Raw genomic sequence first — 20,234 nt, 5'->3', positions numbered from 1 at the left:
GCTGATATTGTATCGCGCTGAAACACTCTTAATCTTATTGTAAATATTAGTGGAAAGTAGTGATATATCCATATATATATATATATATATATATATATATATATATATATATATATATATATATATATATATATCTATTTCAGGATATAAATTAGGAGAATACAAAATTGTAGATTATAAAGTGGCCCAATGACAGATCATTTAAATCAGGAACAGAGAGAAAAATAAAGAACAGTTTTACTTTTGAGAGAATAAAGGTGAACTGAACACGTGATACCATTCAGCTAATAAACAGCAACATTAATACGCTGCATGTTTGTCGGCTAAATCTAAAACCAAAGCATCTGCTGCCAAAGATTAAACTTTCCCCCCCAAAAAACCCTAATCTGTAATCCACTGTGTGATTTCCTGAGTGAAACTGGAAATCTCTACTACCAATCAGAGCGGGATGAACTGTGTTTTTGTTGTTGTTGTTAACTGGCGGTTAGAAAAGCCTCGTTCTCAGAATCAAGACGTCTGAGCAGGACGGAGACCCAAGAAACCAGATGGTGGACAGACGTTCCCACAGCGGGATCTTCTGGGTTTTATTGGCAACGACAAAACTTGGTACAAAAAGTGCTTTCTGATTGCGGCGGCGGCTCAGCATGCACGACCCAGACCCAGACCAGACCAGACCAGACCAGACCAGACCAGGACTACAGGACTGTAGGACTACAGTCTCTGCAAGATATAACGTCTCTGGAAGGTTCCACTTCGGATGTCAATGGAGATCTAAGACCATTACACGGTTTTCAGAAAATGAAAAGGGGACTGTGTTCCAGTTCTTTTTTAAATAGTTATTACAATTTAATTGCATTATTTATAAGGGAGAAAAATAACTTTTTGTTGACAATGGATTAAAAAGTCCTGATTTTTGGTTGAAGATTATAACCGCTTATCTTTAATTTCTGGTTTTAATAGAAAAATCTAAATTCCAAAAGATACACAGACTGAATATGGTTACATTTTATTTTTTTTAAACATGTTTGATGTATATCTAAAAGAATAGTCTAGATTTAAGGAAATGCTTATTTGCTCTCTTGCAGAGAGTTAGATGAGAAGGTCGACATTATTCAATATTAGACAGTCAGGCTAACTGTTTCCCCCTGCTTCCAGTCTTTATGCTAAGCTAAGCTAATGATGCGCTGACTCCAGTTCTGCCCTTGTGACAAGAAAGCAAATAAGCGTATTTCCCAAAAACTATTCCTTTAAACATCGTATTAAAAAATAACTTTAAACAAGTTTAAGTTTAATTCTTTGTTTGCTACGGTGTCTCCCTTGACTTTGGTCTTTGCTCTGACCCGTTGTGGACTTGAACCTGACTGAATGTGGTCTGACTTGGACTTGAACCTCAGTCCTGGTCCAGGCCTTGACCTCAGGGCCTGCAGCCAACCTTCCATGCATGCAGACCTACGGCAGCATTCACAGGGAACAACAAGAAGGCTTCATGCAAATTTGGATCATCTGTTTGTTTTAGTTTTTTTTCTTCATGGTGGATATGTTTCATCTCAAAAATGTTACAGGCACTTCTTCATCAGAGTATTACGACGGCATCACATCTGCAGCACAATCTGATCGATCTGTAAATACAACCTGGGATCTCAAACTGAGCATGCAGACGTGTCAATACAAATAGAACATTAAACATTTACTATTTTATAAAATATATAATAGATATTATAGATTCTGTACAACAACTCGACATGCATAAAATATATCAGTCTGTGCAGTAAATTCATGTCACTATTCACACTGACATGTATGAAGCCTGTAGAATAGGAGTGCTGGTATCAAAATGTAATAGTAGTTGATTTAGACAAGCGTTAAGATGACTTATTGGCAATAAATACTACCAATACCTAGAATACTGTTTTGTAATATGCTGGAAAAAAAAACGTGTGTTTGCACAGTTTGTTGTGCTACAATATGACATTTCCTGTCTGTGCTTTTGCTATTTCACAAAACAAATATTTTAATTGATTTGGATGATAAATTAAAAGTCACATTACCTAAACACAACAAAACTGCCTTGGAGTTTGTTAATTTTAAACCACGATCGGCAAAGCCCAAACGTTAGGTATTCTGCTAGCTAGCTAGCTAGCTAACTGATCAAATTGAATTGCAAATTAAACAGCTATTTATCAGTTATTGTCAAATCATAGCTTAGCAGCTTAGGTCTGACTAGCTTTGGTGATTTAAACTTTGTACTCTGAATTATTTTATCTCCTTTCCAAAACTAAAAACAAAAACAAAACTGTAAGGGGTTAAAGCGAGACGCTAACGTTAGCAGGCCCGCTAACTAGCGCAATACCTACAGTAGTAGCCTAGCGGCACTTTTAACATGAACATGACAGTTTACTCACAATCCACAAAGGATTTTATTGTATAAATGATTTTGTTTGATAAATAAAGAGAAAATCTAACCTTTGTTCAAAAAGGTAAAATCATGTATTTCTATTGTGAAGTAGTCTTGTATTGTAACTTGCTATGGCTAACTAGCAAACAATGTTAGTTTCTTTAAGCTAGCTTTAGCCTTTTGAGCTAAATTAGCACGATATCATGGATGTAGCCAATGCATATTTAAGATGCTGCATTGGCAGGTAATACGAGCCAGATAGTCACGTTTCCAACAATTTACAGAGCTAATATTAATTAGCAGCCACTAAAATTATTTATTATTAATTTTGAGAAGTAAAACTGAAGGAGGGCCAGTTGTTTTAGCAGCACATACAGCGGTTAAACACCCATTTACTTTAAAAATAGAAATAGCCACTAAGAAAAACAAGCTAACGAAACAGGAGCTAATTGTAGCTAACTTCCGTTTTTTTTGCCCAAACGTAGGTTTAACTCAAAATCCCATTATTCTGGTTTATAAACTAAAAATAATTCAAATTAAATGAAAATAAAAACCAACCCAGCCTTTGCAGCACTCCTATTCTCCCCCCGATGCTTCATCTATACCCGAAGTAGTCTTCATCATCACATATATTTCCAGTTCAAACACAAGACAGTCAGCGTTTTACAGCTCGTTTCCTGCATTAAGCAGATATAGAATGCGTCCATTGAATTGTGCTCTTCCACGTCTCGTTCATCTTTGAATTTAAAGACCTGTTTTCAGTCTCCTCTGAGTAAAATAAGTGAATCATTGTGTTCTCACATGGTGGCTCATTTGTGTTAATCTGTGACATTTAGTTTTGTCAAACATCTGTTAAGAGTTATGAAAGGTAACGCTTGTTGGTTAATGGACACTAATTGTGTTTCTTTGTGGTTGGAAGTTATTATGATGATGACGATGATGAAGGTGGTGGCTTTGCTAGTGAAAATCAACTATTTGGAGTCGTGTGTTCCTTGAGGTTTCGGTTTTATCTGCAGATGTTCTTTGCCAATTAAACATCTGAATCTTCAGTCTGACTCAAAAACATTGTATGTGGTTGTTCACGTACTTTATGCATTTATCGTCTTCCATCTCGTACATACAGTAATAGCTTCATGTTTATGCTTAACGTCCTTTGTGGGCTTTTGGCGGTCCGGCTCATGATTTTGTGGATTAAATTTGATTTCTTGGGATATCTAAGAATTACAGCGGATTATTTTTCGTAGGTATATCTTAAATTTCTCAGTGCTTTGAGCAGGAAAAACAACATTGTGTTCATGGCACCGGGGTTTCTTTTGTGATTTGGGTTAAGTGACCCTTTAATCCACGCGAAAAACATTTGAATATGAATATATATTGTCGTGCTTCACTTTCTAAAAGTCATTACAAATCTTTTTTTTTTTGCAGTTTTTTTTCAAAGCGAGCTGCAGTCCTTCGTTTTGTAAAGAGAGCTTTGTTGTCACCTGCCTGAAGAAAACAAACGCTCAAATAAACCAGCTCTCGGTGTGTGTGAACACCCCACCCCCCCCCCTCTCCCCCGAGGGGTTTGGAGCTACAGTATCTACACAAACAAATATAATCCCCTGCATTATCAGCAGCACTGTACGATTCCACAGCAGTAAAACTACCAATTACCACAGAGCAAGTGAGTGTGTGAGTTCTTTATCCCCCCCCCCCCTCCACACACACACTTCCAGGGTAATTCATCGCATGTTGTTATCAACAGCTGCAGCAAGATATTTAAAGCCTCTTTTCAGCTCAGCGTCGACGGGTCGTTGAGATGAGCTTTGCCTCGGTGAAGGAGGTCGCTGGTGAAGAGTCTCCAGCTGCCGGTCGCTTCCTGCCTCCCGTAGTAGAGCACACGAGTCGGGGGGGAGAATATGAATGAGTGCTGCTGAATATGAATGAGACGCCTTCCTGCTCCCACTTGACTGAAAAAAACAACAACAACGTCTTCACTTCTACACTCGAGTTTGTTTCAGTATTTTCAGGGTGAGGTTTCCGTCCCACATGAAGCGCAAATCTTCACCAAATCTTTAGAAAAATCGCTTAAAGAAAATGCAAATTAACGCACGTCTCCATAGAATATTACGTCATCGAGAGAAGCGGAGAACCATTAGACTATTGCAGAAGACGAGGTGACGTCATTAAAAGAGCTCCAGTCAACGCTACAAAAAGTAGAAAAACATGTTTGAAATGTGAGCTTGCCGTGTTAACGTGAGGAAAGTTAGTCGTTTAAGTCACGAGTTTAGTTCTTTAAGTCTTTTTCTGTTGCACTTTGTCGCATTTAGCTTTTCCACCACAGCCGAGCATTACAAAAAAACATATTTGCAACATTTATTATTTATTTTTCCTCGATTTTTGAGGGGTTTTTTAATGCAAAAACACATTACATTAAATTTGCACACTCTCATCTCAGATTAGATACCCGTTTTCTTACTTTGTGGTGACAAATTCAACGGCGACGCTCAGCTTTTCCTGTATTTTGTACTTTTACGCAGCTGTTTGACGTAGAAAACGACTTTTTTTCGGGTCCACATTCAAATTTAAGGAGCAGTGTGTACGATTTAGTGGCATCTAGTGGTGAGGTTGCAGATTGCAACCAACTGAATACTCCCAAGAGCGTTGGAGAACTACGGTGTTTGGGTTGTCCGTTCTGGGCTCCTGTAGAAACATGGCTGACTCTGTGAAGAAGACCTGCTCCCTATGTAGAGATGAAGGGCTCATTTTACGCTAACAGTCTTAGTCTTAGGTGATTAGACAGTAGTAGTTATGAGAATGTTTTATTACATTTCTGCCAATAAATGCCCCTAAATCCTAAACACTGTTCCTTTAAATGACATAAAACTTCCACTTTGTGCCATTTATAAATCAGAAGAGTAAACATTTGCTGGGTTTCTCTTCTAAAAATGTAAAGATTTGCTAATTTGTTTTACTTATAAGACTCAGGTCCACTCACTAGCATGAGTTACATTATTGAGTTTGCATTAAGATAAACACCACCACCAAGTCAGATTAATGAGCTTTTTGTCAATTTTTCTTTCGATGAATTGACTACATTGGAAAGATGATCGATAGATGAATCACTCGTTTGTTAATTGAAGCCCAAATTAGAGCTGTGGAGGTAAAAATGAAGTGAGGATATATCAGTGATTTAATGCTTTGTAATGAATGAAAAATATGTCCGATACATGTTGCGTTGACTTATTGACTCACTGATTATTACTGTTTAACTGAGGATGTGAACAGCGTATTCTCAGTATCACACTTTCAGGTCGTTTGCTTCTTTGCGTTTCCTGTCTGCGTTCGTTCAGAACTCTCCCATTGATTTGCCAGCCAGTAAAAGAACAGCAAGCTTCACACGCACACACACACACACACACACACACACACACACACACACACACACACCTCTAATTTGTGTGTACTTTCTAACACAGCATTTCACCAGCAAAACTAAACTGCAGCTCCCTCGTCTCCCAGCTGAGCTGCTTTAACAAAAACAGAAAGCTCTAAATGTGGGACACATTCTCAGCTCCTCTCGGAGGCCGACGGATCTTCTGCAAAGACCAAACCTTCACATCCATAAAGGATGTAACACGACAAAAGAAATACTTGTCGTGGAACCTCGCTGAAGGCTCTTCTTCTATTCATTTCTTCATGACTTGAAAACGTGTTTCGGCCTCCTGAAGCGGGTGAACGTGTTCCTCTCTTTGTTAGATGCGTCGACGGTGGAGTGGCGCTCTGAGAAGTCCTTGAATCCATCGCCCCTCTGAAGCCACATGCAGCATCAAAACCATTCCCCCAACGTAAAAAGAATAAACTTACAAAGTCCTAAGTGTGTGTGGCGTTACGCCTCCAGCAGGACGTGCCAGCGGCAGACCTGCTGTCCTCGGCTCTCCTTCATGTCCTGCCAGTGGAGCTGCTCCTCCTCGCCGCTGCTGTTCTGGCCCAGGGCGATCCAGCCCACCATCTCCTTGCGCTTCATGCTGCGGCGGTTGTAGATGGAGACCAGCAGCGTGACGTCCGACAGCTGGAACAGCGCCACCTGGAAGATGAAGGTCTCCTTGTAGACGGGGTTGGGCTGGCCGCGACGCACCGACGTCTTGCAGCGAGAGATCTCCTGACCGACCGAGTTCAGCAGGGTCAGACGGCCGTAGGTGTCTAGAGGGAGGAGGAGGAGGGACATAAACAAACGCGAGGCTTTTTCTGTCATGTCAGCATCTAATATATACTTTTCCCCAACTTCTCCAAAATCCTCAATTTGAATAAAGCGTCTTATTGCTTTTATTAAATAAACGTTCTTTCATCTTATTTTGGCGGTCCCTGTGGACTAAAGCTGTAGTGTCTCTGAGCACCAGAGTCCCTTTAGAAAACCTCTCATTTTACTGCAGCAGGGTCTGACAGTCTGACCCTCTCAGTCCTGGTTATAATAGTTTTATACACAGACTTTGGTATAAATGTTATCATGATTTAAGTTATAAGATAGCAGACCTGGTGGTCTGTTGATGGCCAGGTTCCTGAAGTGGCTTCCCTTGATGAGCTCCACAGACATGCGTCCCGTGGTGGCGTTGTAGGTGAGGCCCACCAGCAGCTCGGGGACACCGCCGTGGGTCAGAGACTGAGTGGACGAGGCGCTGTCGCTCTGAGACACAGCGGACAGACTCAGCTGGGAGTCCAAGCTCTGACAAGAGACAACCACAGTGAGCACCAGCGAAGAAGAAGAAGAGGAGGAGGAAGAAGAAGAAGAAGAAGCGGACGTCGACACAAACCTGCAGCACAAAGACCCACAAAGAAACGCACCACCTCACCTTGAGGTTACTGCGAGGCTCCAGGACCAGCGTGGTCTCCATCGTCCCTCCGTCCGGGTCCAGCCCGCCTAAACGCAGCACCTTCTCGCCCATCATCCTCTCGCGGGACATCCGGGACGGCCCGAGCGCGTACAGCCGGAACCTGACGGCCGACATCTGCAGCTCCGACGGCTCCAGGCGCGAGAAGCGAAACGTCTCGTTGAAGTGCGGCAGCGAGCCCTTCTGCACCAACGTCCTGTGGCGCTGTTTCTTGGCGGGCAGCAGGACCATGTGCACCTGCCAGGAGTCCATGCCGCTGCGGGCCTTGTCGGGGATGTCCCGCGCCGCGATCACCGAGACCAGCAGCTTCTCCGTGTCGGGGCGGTACTCCAGAGAGAGGACCAGGTCTCCGCATTTGGAGATGGGGGGGCGAAGGGCAGAGGTCGCCGGCTGAGACGAGACCTCGTCCTGGGGAGGCTGACCTTGCTGAGACGGGGAAATAAAACACATCAAGCTTATTAATAAGTGTATTTGTAATCAGTGAGCTTTACAGGTGCTGGTACTGTAGGCCTTTTACAAAGAGCCCAGGCTAGCTGTTCCCCCTGTTTACAGTCTTTATGCTAAGCTAAAGGTGCTTTACAAATAGTATCATTATTAATAGTTTATACGTTTTGCATTTTTATCTTTCTTTTGCTCATTATTTTTGTTTGTGTTTTTGTAACAGAAACATTTCCATCCTGGATTAATAATACATTTCTCTCTTAAGGACTCGACACATGAATAAATGAATTCATAAATAATGCAGATTTCTGCACCACAATCAAGAAGAAACACTTGATTCTGGAAAAAATATTGAAAAATGTTAATGTTTTAACAAACTCAATCATAGATCACATTTTTCCGTAGTATTATTTACACTGTAAATATTTTTTTCTATATTTATTGTTGTATGAACAATTTATATTGTAATATAATGGACACATTTTCTATACTTATTTCTATTTTTCTTATATTTTCTCGATGTTATATATACAGACAAAGTCAAAATAAACCATTTGTCAAATGTTCAGAGACACAAACTGAGCAGAAATCCTGTCCTCAAGGAGCAGTCACCCCCCTCCTCCTCCTCCTCCTCCTCCTCCTCCTCCTCCTCCTCCTCCCTGCCTCCCGTTCCGTCGTCAAACACAACATCGATTGTGTCGCGTGTTGACAGAGCCGCGCGGCGTGTCGGCGTCGACATGGCAACCGCAGAGACAGATAAGACAATCTACTGATCAGGTCAGGAGGTCAACGCATGTTTACTACTTCCTCCTCTGCAGGCAGCAGAAGAAGTACCAGGCTGTATCACTGGGCAGTAAACAGAAATACCACGTTTAAGTATTACAGATGTAGTATTACAGTATTACATGTGATTCTTTAGAGTAGAGCTACTACTTCCAGTACTTAAATAGTACTGCTTGTAGTGCTACTGGCAGTAGTATGTTAGATATTACACATATTGTGCAAGTTTTTTGTGTATTTATACATAGCTGTATATATTCCTTTGAAACACAAATCAGTCTTTTTATTTCTATCTTTAGTGATACTTTGTTCTATTTTACTCTGATTTAAATATGTTGAATACGTGTTTGTATATTTACTGCATTGTTTATTTGTAATAGTTATAAACTTTACAATGAATAACAGAAATGTTTAAACTTGCAGTATTTGATTTATAGATTCATTTTTTGCAAAAGACGTCAGTTATTCTAAAGATTCAAAGTATGCTCATGATATTTATGTGGATTTTGGGGATAAAATCTCATGCATTCCCCTCCAGTACATTTAGTTTTCTACGTCGTTGTGTGTGTTATAACTGTGACCTGCTGCAGGACTGAGGACAACAAATGAGATAAATATCAGTAACGATGCTCAAATCAAGTTTTAAAAAACAAATCCTTTCACTGACTGCCATCGTTAGCAGCGTTTGCATTCGTGTTGGTACTGACGCTACTCTGCAGTAACAGTCCTTGCAATTAAAGTAGCGCTACTCGTTGAGATAGTAGCATTATTAGCAGCAGCAGTGCTAGCTTTAGCATTAGCGACGGCAGCGCTGTTATACAACTGTATAAATAAAGTGCTACAACACGGCTCTCCTCGGTTCTCTGCAGCTCCACCGATCCAAAACTCGTCCGTCCGCTATTTATGATGTCAGTGTCACCCTGTGTGTGTGTGTGTGTGTGTGTGTGTGTGTGTGTGTGTGGGAGGTGTTTGCTGCACAGATTGCTCCCAATTTCAAAGTGTGATTCGGTGACTGAGAGGTTGTTAGATTCTACATTCCCACTCCTACATGAACCAACACACACAGAAATACCTGTTAAGGAGATGTATGCACGTATTTATGCGCACACTCACACTCACACACTCACACTCACACACTCACACACACACACTCACACACACACACTCACACTCACACACACACACACACACACACACACACACACACACACACACACACACACACAGTGATTAGTATTCATGAGCTCGTGTTTGTTAGAGGAAATATCAACTGTTTATACGAAACCTCGAGGCCTCGGTGAGCCGTGTTTGGTTTGTTTCTTCCAAAATGAACCTGAGAGGATAACATGGCAGAGTGCTAATCCTCTCACAGCTGAGTGAGGATGATGAGGAGGATGATGATGATGAGGATGATACCTCTGCCAAGCATGATGGGTAACAGCAGGACTGCGGTCAGCTCACTGACCCCGTTAAGTAATTCTTGCCACGGTTATTTATCTATTTATTTTTGGGGGGCGGAGAAATTGTGAAACGTCGTTGAGGTTTTCTAAAGATTTGTCTTTCAGATTGTAAAGTCTCAGTCTGTGAATAAAACGCCTGCTTCTGAAAGGCCTTGACAAAGTGTCCCTTCTTAGTGGTCACACTGGTGTAAGCGATGGCAACATAAACACACTCCTCACTGGTTTGAAGTGGAGACGGCTGGAAAAAACTGATATTTTCTCCCATCAATTACAAACCTGATGATGTTTAGTTTATTCTGTTTTTCTCAGTTCGTCTCAAATAGTTTTAGAACAGATTTAAACCAACTGTCACTTCTTTAAACCTCCATTAACAGCTAATAAGTGACAACATGCATTTTTTGATTTGAAGAGAAACTCAATTCCCACAAGAAGCCACTCAAATCACTTATTCATCAACAACATACTTTAACTTCTTAACTACATCTACGATCATTCAAGGCTCCCAGCTTTACTTTTATTTTGTGACCTTTATTTGGCTGACAAAAGCTCTTTTTTTCCAGGAACTGAAAGCATATAAAGCTTCAAAAGGCAGTAAATTAATCTGATCAAAAACATCCTCCAGTTTCCTCCTGTGTACTTCCCATGTGGCCTATTTTTATCTACTGAAGTTAATGGTTAATGGTTTTCTGATGTTAGTCAGTCTGGAGAGGTTTTCTTGCTGCAGTTCTTTCCAGAAAAGTAAAATTATACATTCTGCTTCCACTTCAAACATACGAGAGGGAAGATTTGTTTTCGTCCGGTTCTGACTAGTGAAGCCGATAACGAAGCGTCTTAAAGCTGCATTTTCTCTAGTGTCCACCAGGGGGCGACTCCTCTGGTCGTATAGAAGTCTAGTCTAAAATGACTCTACTTCTCTCTTGATTTATTCCCTCAGTAAACATTGTAAACATGAGTTTATGGTCTCAATCTCTAGTTTCAAGTCTTCTTCAATACAGCATGATGTTCATTTAGTACATTATGCTCCATTTAGAGTCAAACAGACCAGAAAGAGGGGATGATTTAGGGGCGGGTCTACACGCTGATTGACAGGTCTCTACGTCACTCCTCCTCAGTCCAGATGTGGTCACTTCCTTTAATTTGTTATGAAAAAAACAAGATGGCGACGACGAAACTCGAGTCCACAAACCAATGAGTGACGTCACGGTGACTACGTCCACTTTATATACAGTCTTTGCTCTCCACACTCTAACCTTTGATCCATTCATTATCTAAAGCACAAAACAGTTGGAGTGTCAGAGTGCCTGCAGTACCTCGGGGCTCCAGACGGAGGAGCTGTCCGCGGCGGCCTTCTCCATCTCCTCGCTGCCGTCTGCGGCCTGCCGGTTTGTACTCGTGGTGGGAGTCTCCCCGGCGCCCGACGCCTCGAGACCGGCGGTTTTGTCCAGAGAGACCGGCGACGCCCTCTCGCTCTCCTCCAGGGCGGCGGAGAGCGGGTCCTTGAAACCCCGCTGCTGGTTCTGAGCCTCCATTTCTGCAGGAGGAAGGCAACGTGGGAGGAAAGTCAGCATCAGGCTCCTCTGACTCTAAATCAGTCGTTTTGAGAAGGGCGGCATGTTTTCATATCTAATAAGTTTAGTTAATCTAATTAGGTTTCCACATTTGCAAGTAATTAAATGTAGAAACAAATTAAAATGTATAAATATCTCAAATTCAAAGCAGTTTGATTAATGTGAACATCCTTCAACTATAACCTAGCTTTATTTTTCACGTCAGTTGCTCCAAACCCTTTTTTTTCCGTCGCTGGGACGATAATAAATGTGATGCTATTTGGTTAGCAGGTTAGCTGCTAGCATAAAGTTGCATAAAGGCACAAATTTAAAATCTACTAAACCCCAAAACCACCGGCGGGATGGAAAAGCATGTTTGTTTTCAACCCTCTGAACACCAAGCAGTTTTGAGGCGTTTTTTTGCTCCTGTCACATTTTACTCTCTGTAGCTTTGATATTTATTGCAATATATAAAAGTCCTGCTCCTTTATAGAAAGAGAACAATAATGGCTGGATCCAGAGAGTCTTACAAATGTCTTAAAATGCTATAAATCATAAAAAAGAGCAATCTTTGATAATTTATATTTAAAAAACATTTCTCCAAGTGTCCACAAGTTTGACCGATGTTGGGGGAAAGCGAACGGTTTATTTGTGGTGAGATCTTAAATGAGACATAAAATGTTTTTGATGAAATATCACAATGTTAAGATTAGTTTTGGTTGCATTTTCCGACGGAACCGTTCGTCACACATGATGTGTTCAGGGACCTTCGCAGAGATAACAATCTGACAATAATGACGGTGTTTACAGCTTCTGGCGAAGATCAACGGTGTAGTTTTGGCGATTGTTTAATGACCTCCACAGACAAGATCCAACACTCGAGCTTTACGTTGGAAATCAACTTCATCAGGATTCTGTTTATGGATATTTATATATCTCCATAACAATCATTTAAGTTATCAAACTAATGGCGAAAGCATTGAATGTGTCCCACTATTAGGCTTTAATTTAGAAAGCGACTGTGTTACAACACCCTGTGGGTCTGCGAGGGTCTAACAGAAGCGTTGTGTGTTCCGGAGGCGATGGTGTGTGATCCGTCTCACCGTGGCCTTTTCCCGAGACAGAGACACTCGGAGAACGGGCCGTACCTCGGACCAATCAATAGCAGTTATCTCCAATTCACCATCATTAAGGTCGGTCTGACTGTGACATCAACGGGGCGTCAACCACAGCAACGGCTGAGGTGAGTCATCAGCGTGTGTGTGTGTGTGTGTGTGTGTGTGTGTGTGTGTGTGTGTGTTAAAGACGGGATTTAAATCCCAGTTGAGACAGAGTGACCCCAACCGAACAATGTCACCAACAAGCAGCTGCTCGTGGTAAAAGAAGTGGGGCGATAATTAGCGCGATGCTATTGGGTTAGCAAGTTAGCTGCTAGCTACTAGCTCTGAGGAGAAGCTCCCGTGAAAGATTCAAAATGAATAAAGTCTCAATAAAGTAAAGAGATGGTGGAGTTCAAACTGCTGCAAACAATGATTATTTACTTTCTGAATTTATCGTTTAGTTAAAAAAATATTAAAAACAAATAAGGAAGAGAGGAGAGGAGGAAACAAGGAAGAGAGGAGAGGAGGAAACATGGAAGAAAGGAAGAGGTGAGAGTGAAGGAAAATAAGAAAGGAGAGGAGGAAACAAGGAAGAAATGAGAGGGGAGCGTGAAGGAAAGAAATGACAGGAGGAAACGAGGAAGAAAGGAGAGGTGAGAGTGAAGGAAAGAAAGAAAGGAGAGGAGGAAACAAAGAAGAAAGGAGAGGGGAGCATGAAGGAAAGAAATGACAGGAGGAAACAAAGAAGAAAGAAGAGGTGAGACTGAAGGAAAGATAGGAAGGAGAGGAGGAAACAAGGAAGAGAGGAGAGATGAGAGTGAAGGAAAGAAATGAGAGGAGGAAACGAGGAAGAAAGGAGAGATGAGAGTGAAGGAAAGAAAAGAGAGGAGGAAACATGGAAGAAAGGAGAGATGTGAGGGAAGGAAAGAAAGAAAGGAGAGGAGGAAATGTCAGCGTGTGAAAACATGAACCATCAGATTGCGACACGCTGCCTGATTCCGGTTTAAATAATAATCTAGATTATGTTTTGTTGGATGTTGAGATTATCATTAATCACAATTTTTTAGGAAGAACATTTTAGGAACCACATTACTTAAACTTTTGGCAAACTATGTTTCATACTCAACTACAGAAAGTGATGATTATTTAATGACATGCAACTATATAATGATCTTTTTATAAATATCAAGACACAAACCGAGTATGACGCCCAAAAAATACATAAATAGTAAAAAATACAAACGTTTTTATATCTCGTCTTTTTTTTTTCATGATTATCTGAAATTGATCAAACAACAAAAAAAGCGAATTGAACAAAAGCGAGATTAGAATAAAAGTGTTTCCTTCACAAACCAGCGGAGGACTAACGAGTGTCCTAATTAAAGCTGCAGCGGTGGATCCCACTGAGCCCCTCTGAGCTCTTCACAGCCTCTACTCTGCAGTAAACACGTTATTTCGGGGCCTTTTGGCTCATTGACACTGGGACGGATTACTGGTGGATCTGATGGCTTCTCTGCAGCTGAGAGAACTGAACCAGGCCTGAAACATTCACTTCAAACATTGGTCTGAGGATCATCGGGTGTCCTTCTTCTGCTTTTCTTAATTCTACGCTGGAGACGTGAGCGTTTATTGTGAATTGAACCTTGTTACAAATTCAACTTTAACAAACATGTCCTCTGACGAGTGGGAGCGAAAAAGAGGCAAACAACTGCAAAATACTTCAAAACAGAGATCACATCCCCCCACATCAACCTGTGATGCATAGTTACCGAATGTTATTGTCTTTTTACTGTTATAATGTCTTTTATTTGCTTTGTTTTTATTGTTTTTTGACCATGTAAAGTGCCTTTTTAGCGCTATATTAGATATATGTATTATTATTAATTAATAGAAGAGAAGCCGACCGCTATGATAGATAAGAAATATGATGCATGACAACTAATTGTTTGTGAAACAACCAGACAATAAATACATTATATATTTATAGCATATAATTTCATTTAATATTTATTTTTGATGTTTATTTAATAATTTTATTTAGAATTTTATTTAATATATATATTTTTGTATTTTTTTAACATTTTGTATTTATAATTTAATTTAATATTTATTTTTAATATTTATTTAATAATTTTATTTATCATTTTATTTAATATATATATATATATATATTTGTATTTTTTTAATATTGTGTATTTATAATTTAATTTAATATTTATTTTTTATACATTTTTAATATTTTACAGCATTAAAGTGACCGTTTATCTGTAGCTGTACAGCAGGTCATAATTCCACTAGAACGTGTGCAGATGATGAACCTTCACAGTCCGACGGCTCGGTGCTGCCTTCCTCCTGGTCCGACAGTCGGCTGAATTTGTGGCGTCGGCCGAGCGACGTCTGCGTCTGCTGCTCGCTGATGTTCGCCGCCGCCGCCGCCGTCGAAATACGAAAACTCTGCGACCGCGACACCGAGATCTCGAACTGCTTCAGGACCTCTTCTTCACTGTCGGAGGAGCTGACTCCATCGTCATCGTCATCGTCACCGTAGCTGCTCACTGCAGGGAGACAAACACAGGGAAACACAGGGGGTGAGGAAGAGGAGGAGCTGGGAGAGGAGAGGAGAGGAGAAACAAGGAAGAAAGACGAGGAGAGAAGAGGAGGAAACAAGGAAGAAAGAGGAGGGGAGGAGAGGAGAGGAGAAGAAGAAAGAGGAGGAGAGAAGAGGAGGAAACAAGGAAGAACGAGGAGGAGAGGAGAGGAGAGGAGAAACAAGGAAGAAAGAGGAGGAGAGAAGAGGAGGAAACAAGGAAGAAAGAGGAGGAGAGGAGAGGAGAGGAGAGGAGGAAACAAGGAAGAAAGAGGAGAGGAGAGGAGAGGAGAGGAGAGGAAGAAAAGAAAGGAGAGGAGGAAACAACGAAAAGAGAGGAGGAGAGGAGAGGAGAGGAAGAAAAGGGAGGAGAGGAGGAAACAAGGAAGAAAGAGGAGGAGAGGAGAGGAGAGGAAGAAAAGAGAGGTGACGAGAAGAGGAAACAGGGAAAAAAGGAATGGAGAGGAGAGGAGGAAACAAGGAAGAAAGGAGAGGTGAGAGAAAAGGAAAGAAAGAAAAGGATGAAACAAAGAAGAAAGGAGAGGAGGAATCAGGGAAGAGAGGAGAGGAGAGAAGGAAACAAGTAAGAAAAGAGAGGAGAAGAGAACACAAGGAAGAGAGAAGGATACAAGGAAGAGAGGAGAGGAGAGAAGGAAACAAGAAAGAGAGGAGGAAAACAGAGTTTGTTTCAACCAAACCAAACAGGTTAGTTTTAAAGTCTTTTTGTCCTGAGTTTGTTTTCTCTGGTCAAAGTCAGTGGACGAGTTCTTAAACTTGTGTTTTCACACAAAAACAAATGTTATCACTAAAAGAAGAATGTCTTACACACGACTTACAAATAGCATCCCAGCATGCACAGCACACCTGAAGCCGTTCAGCTCAAACCTCATAGTGCACCTCATAGTTAAGTCAGATTGAGGTTGCATCACGTTCCTACCAGGAGGCAACCTCCGGTTCTTTAAAGTGAAGCCAAAGCTTCATGTGTTGAAGCTGCATTCTCCCTAGTGACCACCAGGGGGCGACTCCTCTGGTTGTATAGAAGTCTAGTCTAAAATGACTCGACTTCAGCTCAGAGGTTCAGTGTGGTAAAGCCACTGTGTTCTGGTAAAATAATGGCTCCTTTACAAGCTGTAAACACTCAAAGTCAGTGAGGAGAGAAACAAAGCCTGCCTCTCTCTCTCTCTCTCTGTCTCTGTCTCTCTCTCTCTCTATCTCTGTCTCTCTCTCTCTCTCTCTCTCTCTCTCTCTGGTGAAATGAATAGAAACCTGTGAGCAGAGCCTATGACTGCTCTCGCGTCATAATTCCACCATAATTGGATAGCAACAGCTGAATGAGTGACGTGGCGCTGGAGACAAACCCTGGCCCCTCCCCTTTTCTCCTTGGAAGTACAGGCCACGCCCACCATCTCATCTGTACCTGAGCGGCCGCCACGGTTTACCGGTTGCCGACGGGCTGATTGGTCCGTTAGCTTTGACACACACACACACCTAAACACACACACACACACACGTGCAGGATCTTGCATAAACAAAGACACTCACACACACACTCAAATACGCTTGGATACAAAGAATTATACACATAAATATTCACGTATAAATGTACATTTATATCAAAGTATTAAAAGTAAATAGCAATATGTCCACGTAGTAACAACGTTGCTGATTCAAGTGGTGGAAAAGAAGTTTTCAGATCCTTTAGTGCAGTAAAAGTAATAATACCACGCTGTGGAAATACTCTACTACGGAACCCTAACTGACTTAAAAGTATAGAAGTATTATCAGCTGAATGTAGTAAAGGGCTTCTAACAGAGAGGTATTCATGTGATGTCGTCTTTTTACTGCTTTTATTTTTATCATTCATTATTTTTTGTTATTTCTAGTATATCATTATATCCATACATTTTTTCTCTTGTTGCATTTTCACATTTATTATTATTTATTATTATTGTCTTGCGTTTGTTGGGCCTCACTGTTGTTGTATTGCGTAAAGGTTCTGTTTTTAAAGGTGCTATACACATAAAGTTAATATTACTAGTACAAGTACCTGATCAGCAAAATGTTTAACTATTATATCTGATGTTTCTGGATTAATATTCACTGCTGCATTAACGTGCATGTTTAATTTGAACTGAGAAGTAGCTAAAGCTGTAAGTAAAAAGTACAATATTTACCTCATAGATGTAGTAGAGCAGAAGTATAAAGATGCACAAAAATGGAAAGTACAAGTTGTACTTAGTACGCAGTACTTGAATACATGTGAGAGTTTTCATTGTTCTTTGTTCAAGTGAAGCTATTTAAATCAGGCCTACAGTTTCCAGGTTTAAGCTGCATTTTCACATATAATTTGACTAAAACATAAAGTAGCTTAACAGCCTGCCTTACCTCGCCCGCCTGAGTCCAAACAGGATGTGCTGTTTGTTCAGGAAACCAACTGGAAATACCAGAGACTCCACCTGCTGCAGGTGGGAATCAACAAACCAGTGTTTGCTCTCTGTTTGACTCACAGTCCTGGATTCAAACATCCTGCTGGTGGCTGTTATTTAGTTTTTTCTCTCTTTCATTTGAGCTGTAATTATAAAGCACCAAAAAACGTTTTTATTTCAGCTACAAAAAAAAAAAGAAAAGCTACCAAACTGAGTAAAAATGACTCTCAGCCCACATGGAGGAAGCTCTCACTGTAACGACGTTATCGCAATATGTTAAAAGTGTTTTTTTTGTACAGTTCAACACTGACTCCACTTAAAACGTTTCTAGTATTAAAGGTGCAAAGATATGAGATTGAGAGCGTTTCGATTGCCTCTTAACAGCTCTCAACATGGCGACATCGTAGCTAGCGATGCTAACAGCGCTAACAGTACAAACGTGCTGAGAGGGCGAACAGTGTTTACCTGAGGGGAAGCCAGAGGGTCGGCGTTATGAGTTCAACTTAATAAAGAGGTAAATAAAGAGTGAATAAAGAGTGAATAAAGAGTAAATAAAGAGTGAATAAAGAGTGAATAAAGAGGAACAGAGTTGTTCCTTAATTTAATGTGTCTTCTGTCTGGATCTCCAGGTGATGTGGTGGTTCACTTTTACACTTTATCTTCTATCTTTATCTTTTTAACCTGTTTAAACCACATATTTGTGTAGATAATACGTCTTCAGGGAGTGCAGTTAGTGACAGTGTGGGCTCCGTGGTAACGTAGCTGTGACGGAGTAGCAGCGGGGGGCGGGGCTTAGCCGAGGGATAATTAAAGTGGTAAAATAAAGCGGTTTTTTTTTTTACCAAACAAGACGTCAAGATTATGTAACAGAACAGGAGCTTGTTGTGTGTGATTTAATGTCACAAAAAACACTATTAATACACAGTGAGTTTGTGGATTTTGTGGTCAGTTGGTTGCTTTGATCCAACATGTAGAAACTCTGAACTTCTTTTGCTCACCTTCATAACCTTTGCTCTGGGTGTTCACGCTGTTTGACAAGTGGGAGGAAGGAACAGAGTTTTACTGGGTGACGGAGAGAGAGAATAAAAAATGTCCTTGAGTCTCCTTTCCTTCCTGTACCTTTTTTTTTTTTGATGAATTCTTCTTCCAAGGTTATTATAATGTTGGTATTCTTCATTGTGAGCTGCTGCAGAGCTTCGTGGCCGCTGACTCACTCGACTCTTTCTCTCATACATACAAACACACTCGCCCACAGAAACCAACCGCTGCACAAACACAAACTCACCCACGTCCTCGTTCTGTTACTGGAGAGTTTAAACGGAGTCGTAGCGCATAAAGGAGCCACGCACGCTCTGAGATGTTTCAGGTTACATAAAAGGTTGAACCTTGACGAGAAATATTTTAGGAAATAAGTCTTATTGTCTGTCTTCATGAGCGCGACAGAGGTGGGAAGATTGACATGTACGTACGTTAAAGGAACATTCATTTCCGGCGTAAATAAAACAAAATAAACGTGACCATTGTTGCTCTGTTGCTGATGTTGCATGTTGTAGAGGTTTGGGGGAACGAGTACACGTGCAAAACAAAAACAACGACTTGTTTCTGAGTCTAAATGAAAGTAAACTACGGCGTTGTTTTGTTTGAGTTCAAGTGCTGAGAAAATATGAAAATTGCATCACCTGCAGCTCCATGAGATCGACGCAAACTCCATCTGCTGAAGAAGATCATGTGACACGACAAAAAGCTCCAGAACGGCTACTTAATGAACCCCGTGGTGAGATGTTTCTCATAAGTCTTAGGTTGGACTTAAACCAAAGCTGGAGACCAGGCGTGAGACCATGTGAATACTCTAAGTCAGGATTATCCTGGTCCAAATGATTCACAATATTATCATTATTACGTAATGTTTTTGTCACGTGATTTGTGTACTTCAGTAACGGTACCTCCGTAGTTATTTTAACCCAAACAATGATCTTTTCCTAAACCTAACTATGTAGCTTCCTGTGAAGACTGAAGTTTATTTTGAAAAGACTTTCTGAATGTAATAAGCGGAAATTGGCACAAGTTGCTGGACTTTAGTAGGAAAACTAAAAATGAGGAGTAACTTTTCGTATGATATTACTTGCATTCTCTCTAGTGTCCAGCAGGGGGCGACTCCTCTGGTTGTATAGAAGTCTAGTCTAAAATATGGTCTCAATCTCTAGTTTACAGTCTTCTTCAATACAGCATGATGTTCATTTAGTACATTATGCTCCATTTAGAGTCAAACAGACCATAAAGCAGGGAATGCTTTAGGGGCGGGGCTACATGTTGATTGACAGGTCTCTACCAGAGACGTATACGGCGTCTCTACGTCACTCCTCCTCAGTCCAGATGTGGTCACTTCCTCAACTTTTTGTTAAAAAAACTATTTCACAACCAAAGCTGTTGGTCTTCAGTGTGGAGAGAAAATGCAGGTAGAGAGGACAAGAGAAAGAGGGAAGACCGGCAGCTCAATGCTGCAGATATATACATGGACAACATGAGTTAAAAAACTAATATGCAACTAATAAGCATGAACACTTACTTCTGCTCTGTAGGAAAGCAAGAGGCGTGTATGCATGGAAATAATATCAAAAATAAACACTCTT

The 20,234-nt window shown here is 40.9% G+C and overlaps 1 protein-coding gene across 3 annotated transcripts in view; it reads right to left on the bottom strand.

The window, feature by feature from the left end:
* Positions 1-551: 551 nt before the first annotated feature.
* syt16 (synaptotagmin XVI) overlaps positions 552-20,234 on the bottom strand; it is a 31,744-nt gene continuing 12,061 nt past the window's right edge. For 2 of the 3 annotated variants that reach the window (XM_068717629.1, XM_068717630.1), the window contains exons 3-7: positions 14,910-15,146; positions 11,255-11,475; positions 7,225-7,689; positions 6,908-7,097; positions 552-6,577 (exon numbers count right to left, since the gene is read on the bottom strand). In XM_068717629.1, the coding sequence (XP_068573730.1) occupies positions 6,264-6,577; positions 6,908-7,097; positions 7,225-7,689; positions 11,255-11,475; positions 14,910-15,146 (1,427 nt within the window). In that variant the 3' untranslated portion in view covers positions 552-6,263. Of the gene's footprint in view, positions 6,578-6,907; positions 7,098-7,224; positions 7,690-11,254; positions 11,476-14,909; positions 15,147-16,595; positions 16,973-20,234 lie in introns of those variants that run through there. The other variant, XM_068717631.1, reaches the window with a different exon arrangement.

This window comes from Cebidichthys violaceus, unplaced genomic scaffold (assembly GCF_023349555.1).
Source record: "Cebidichthys violaceus isolate CVI_PGR_0920_01 unplaced genomic scaffold, fCebVio1.0.p SCAF_22, whole genome shotgun sequence".
Lineage (NCBI taxonomy): Eukaryota > Metazoa > Chordata > Actinopteri > Perciformes > Stichaeidae > Cebidichthys > Cebidichthys violaceus.
The sequence above is the reverse complement of the archived record's forward strand: the minus strand, read 5'-3'. Positions and strand labels throughout refer to the sequence as shown.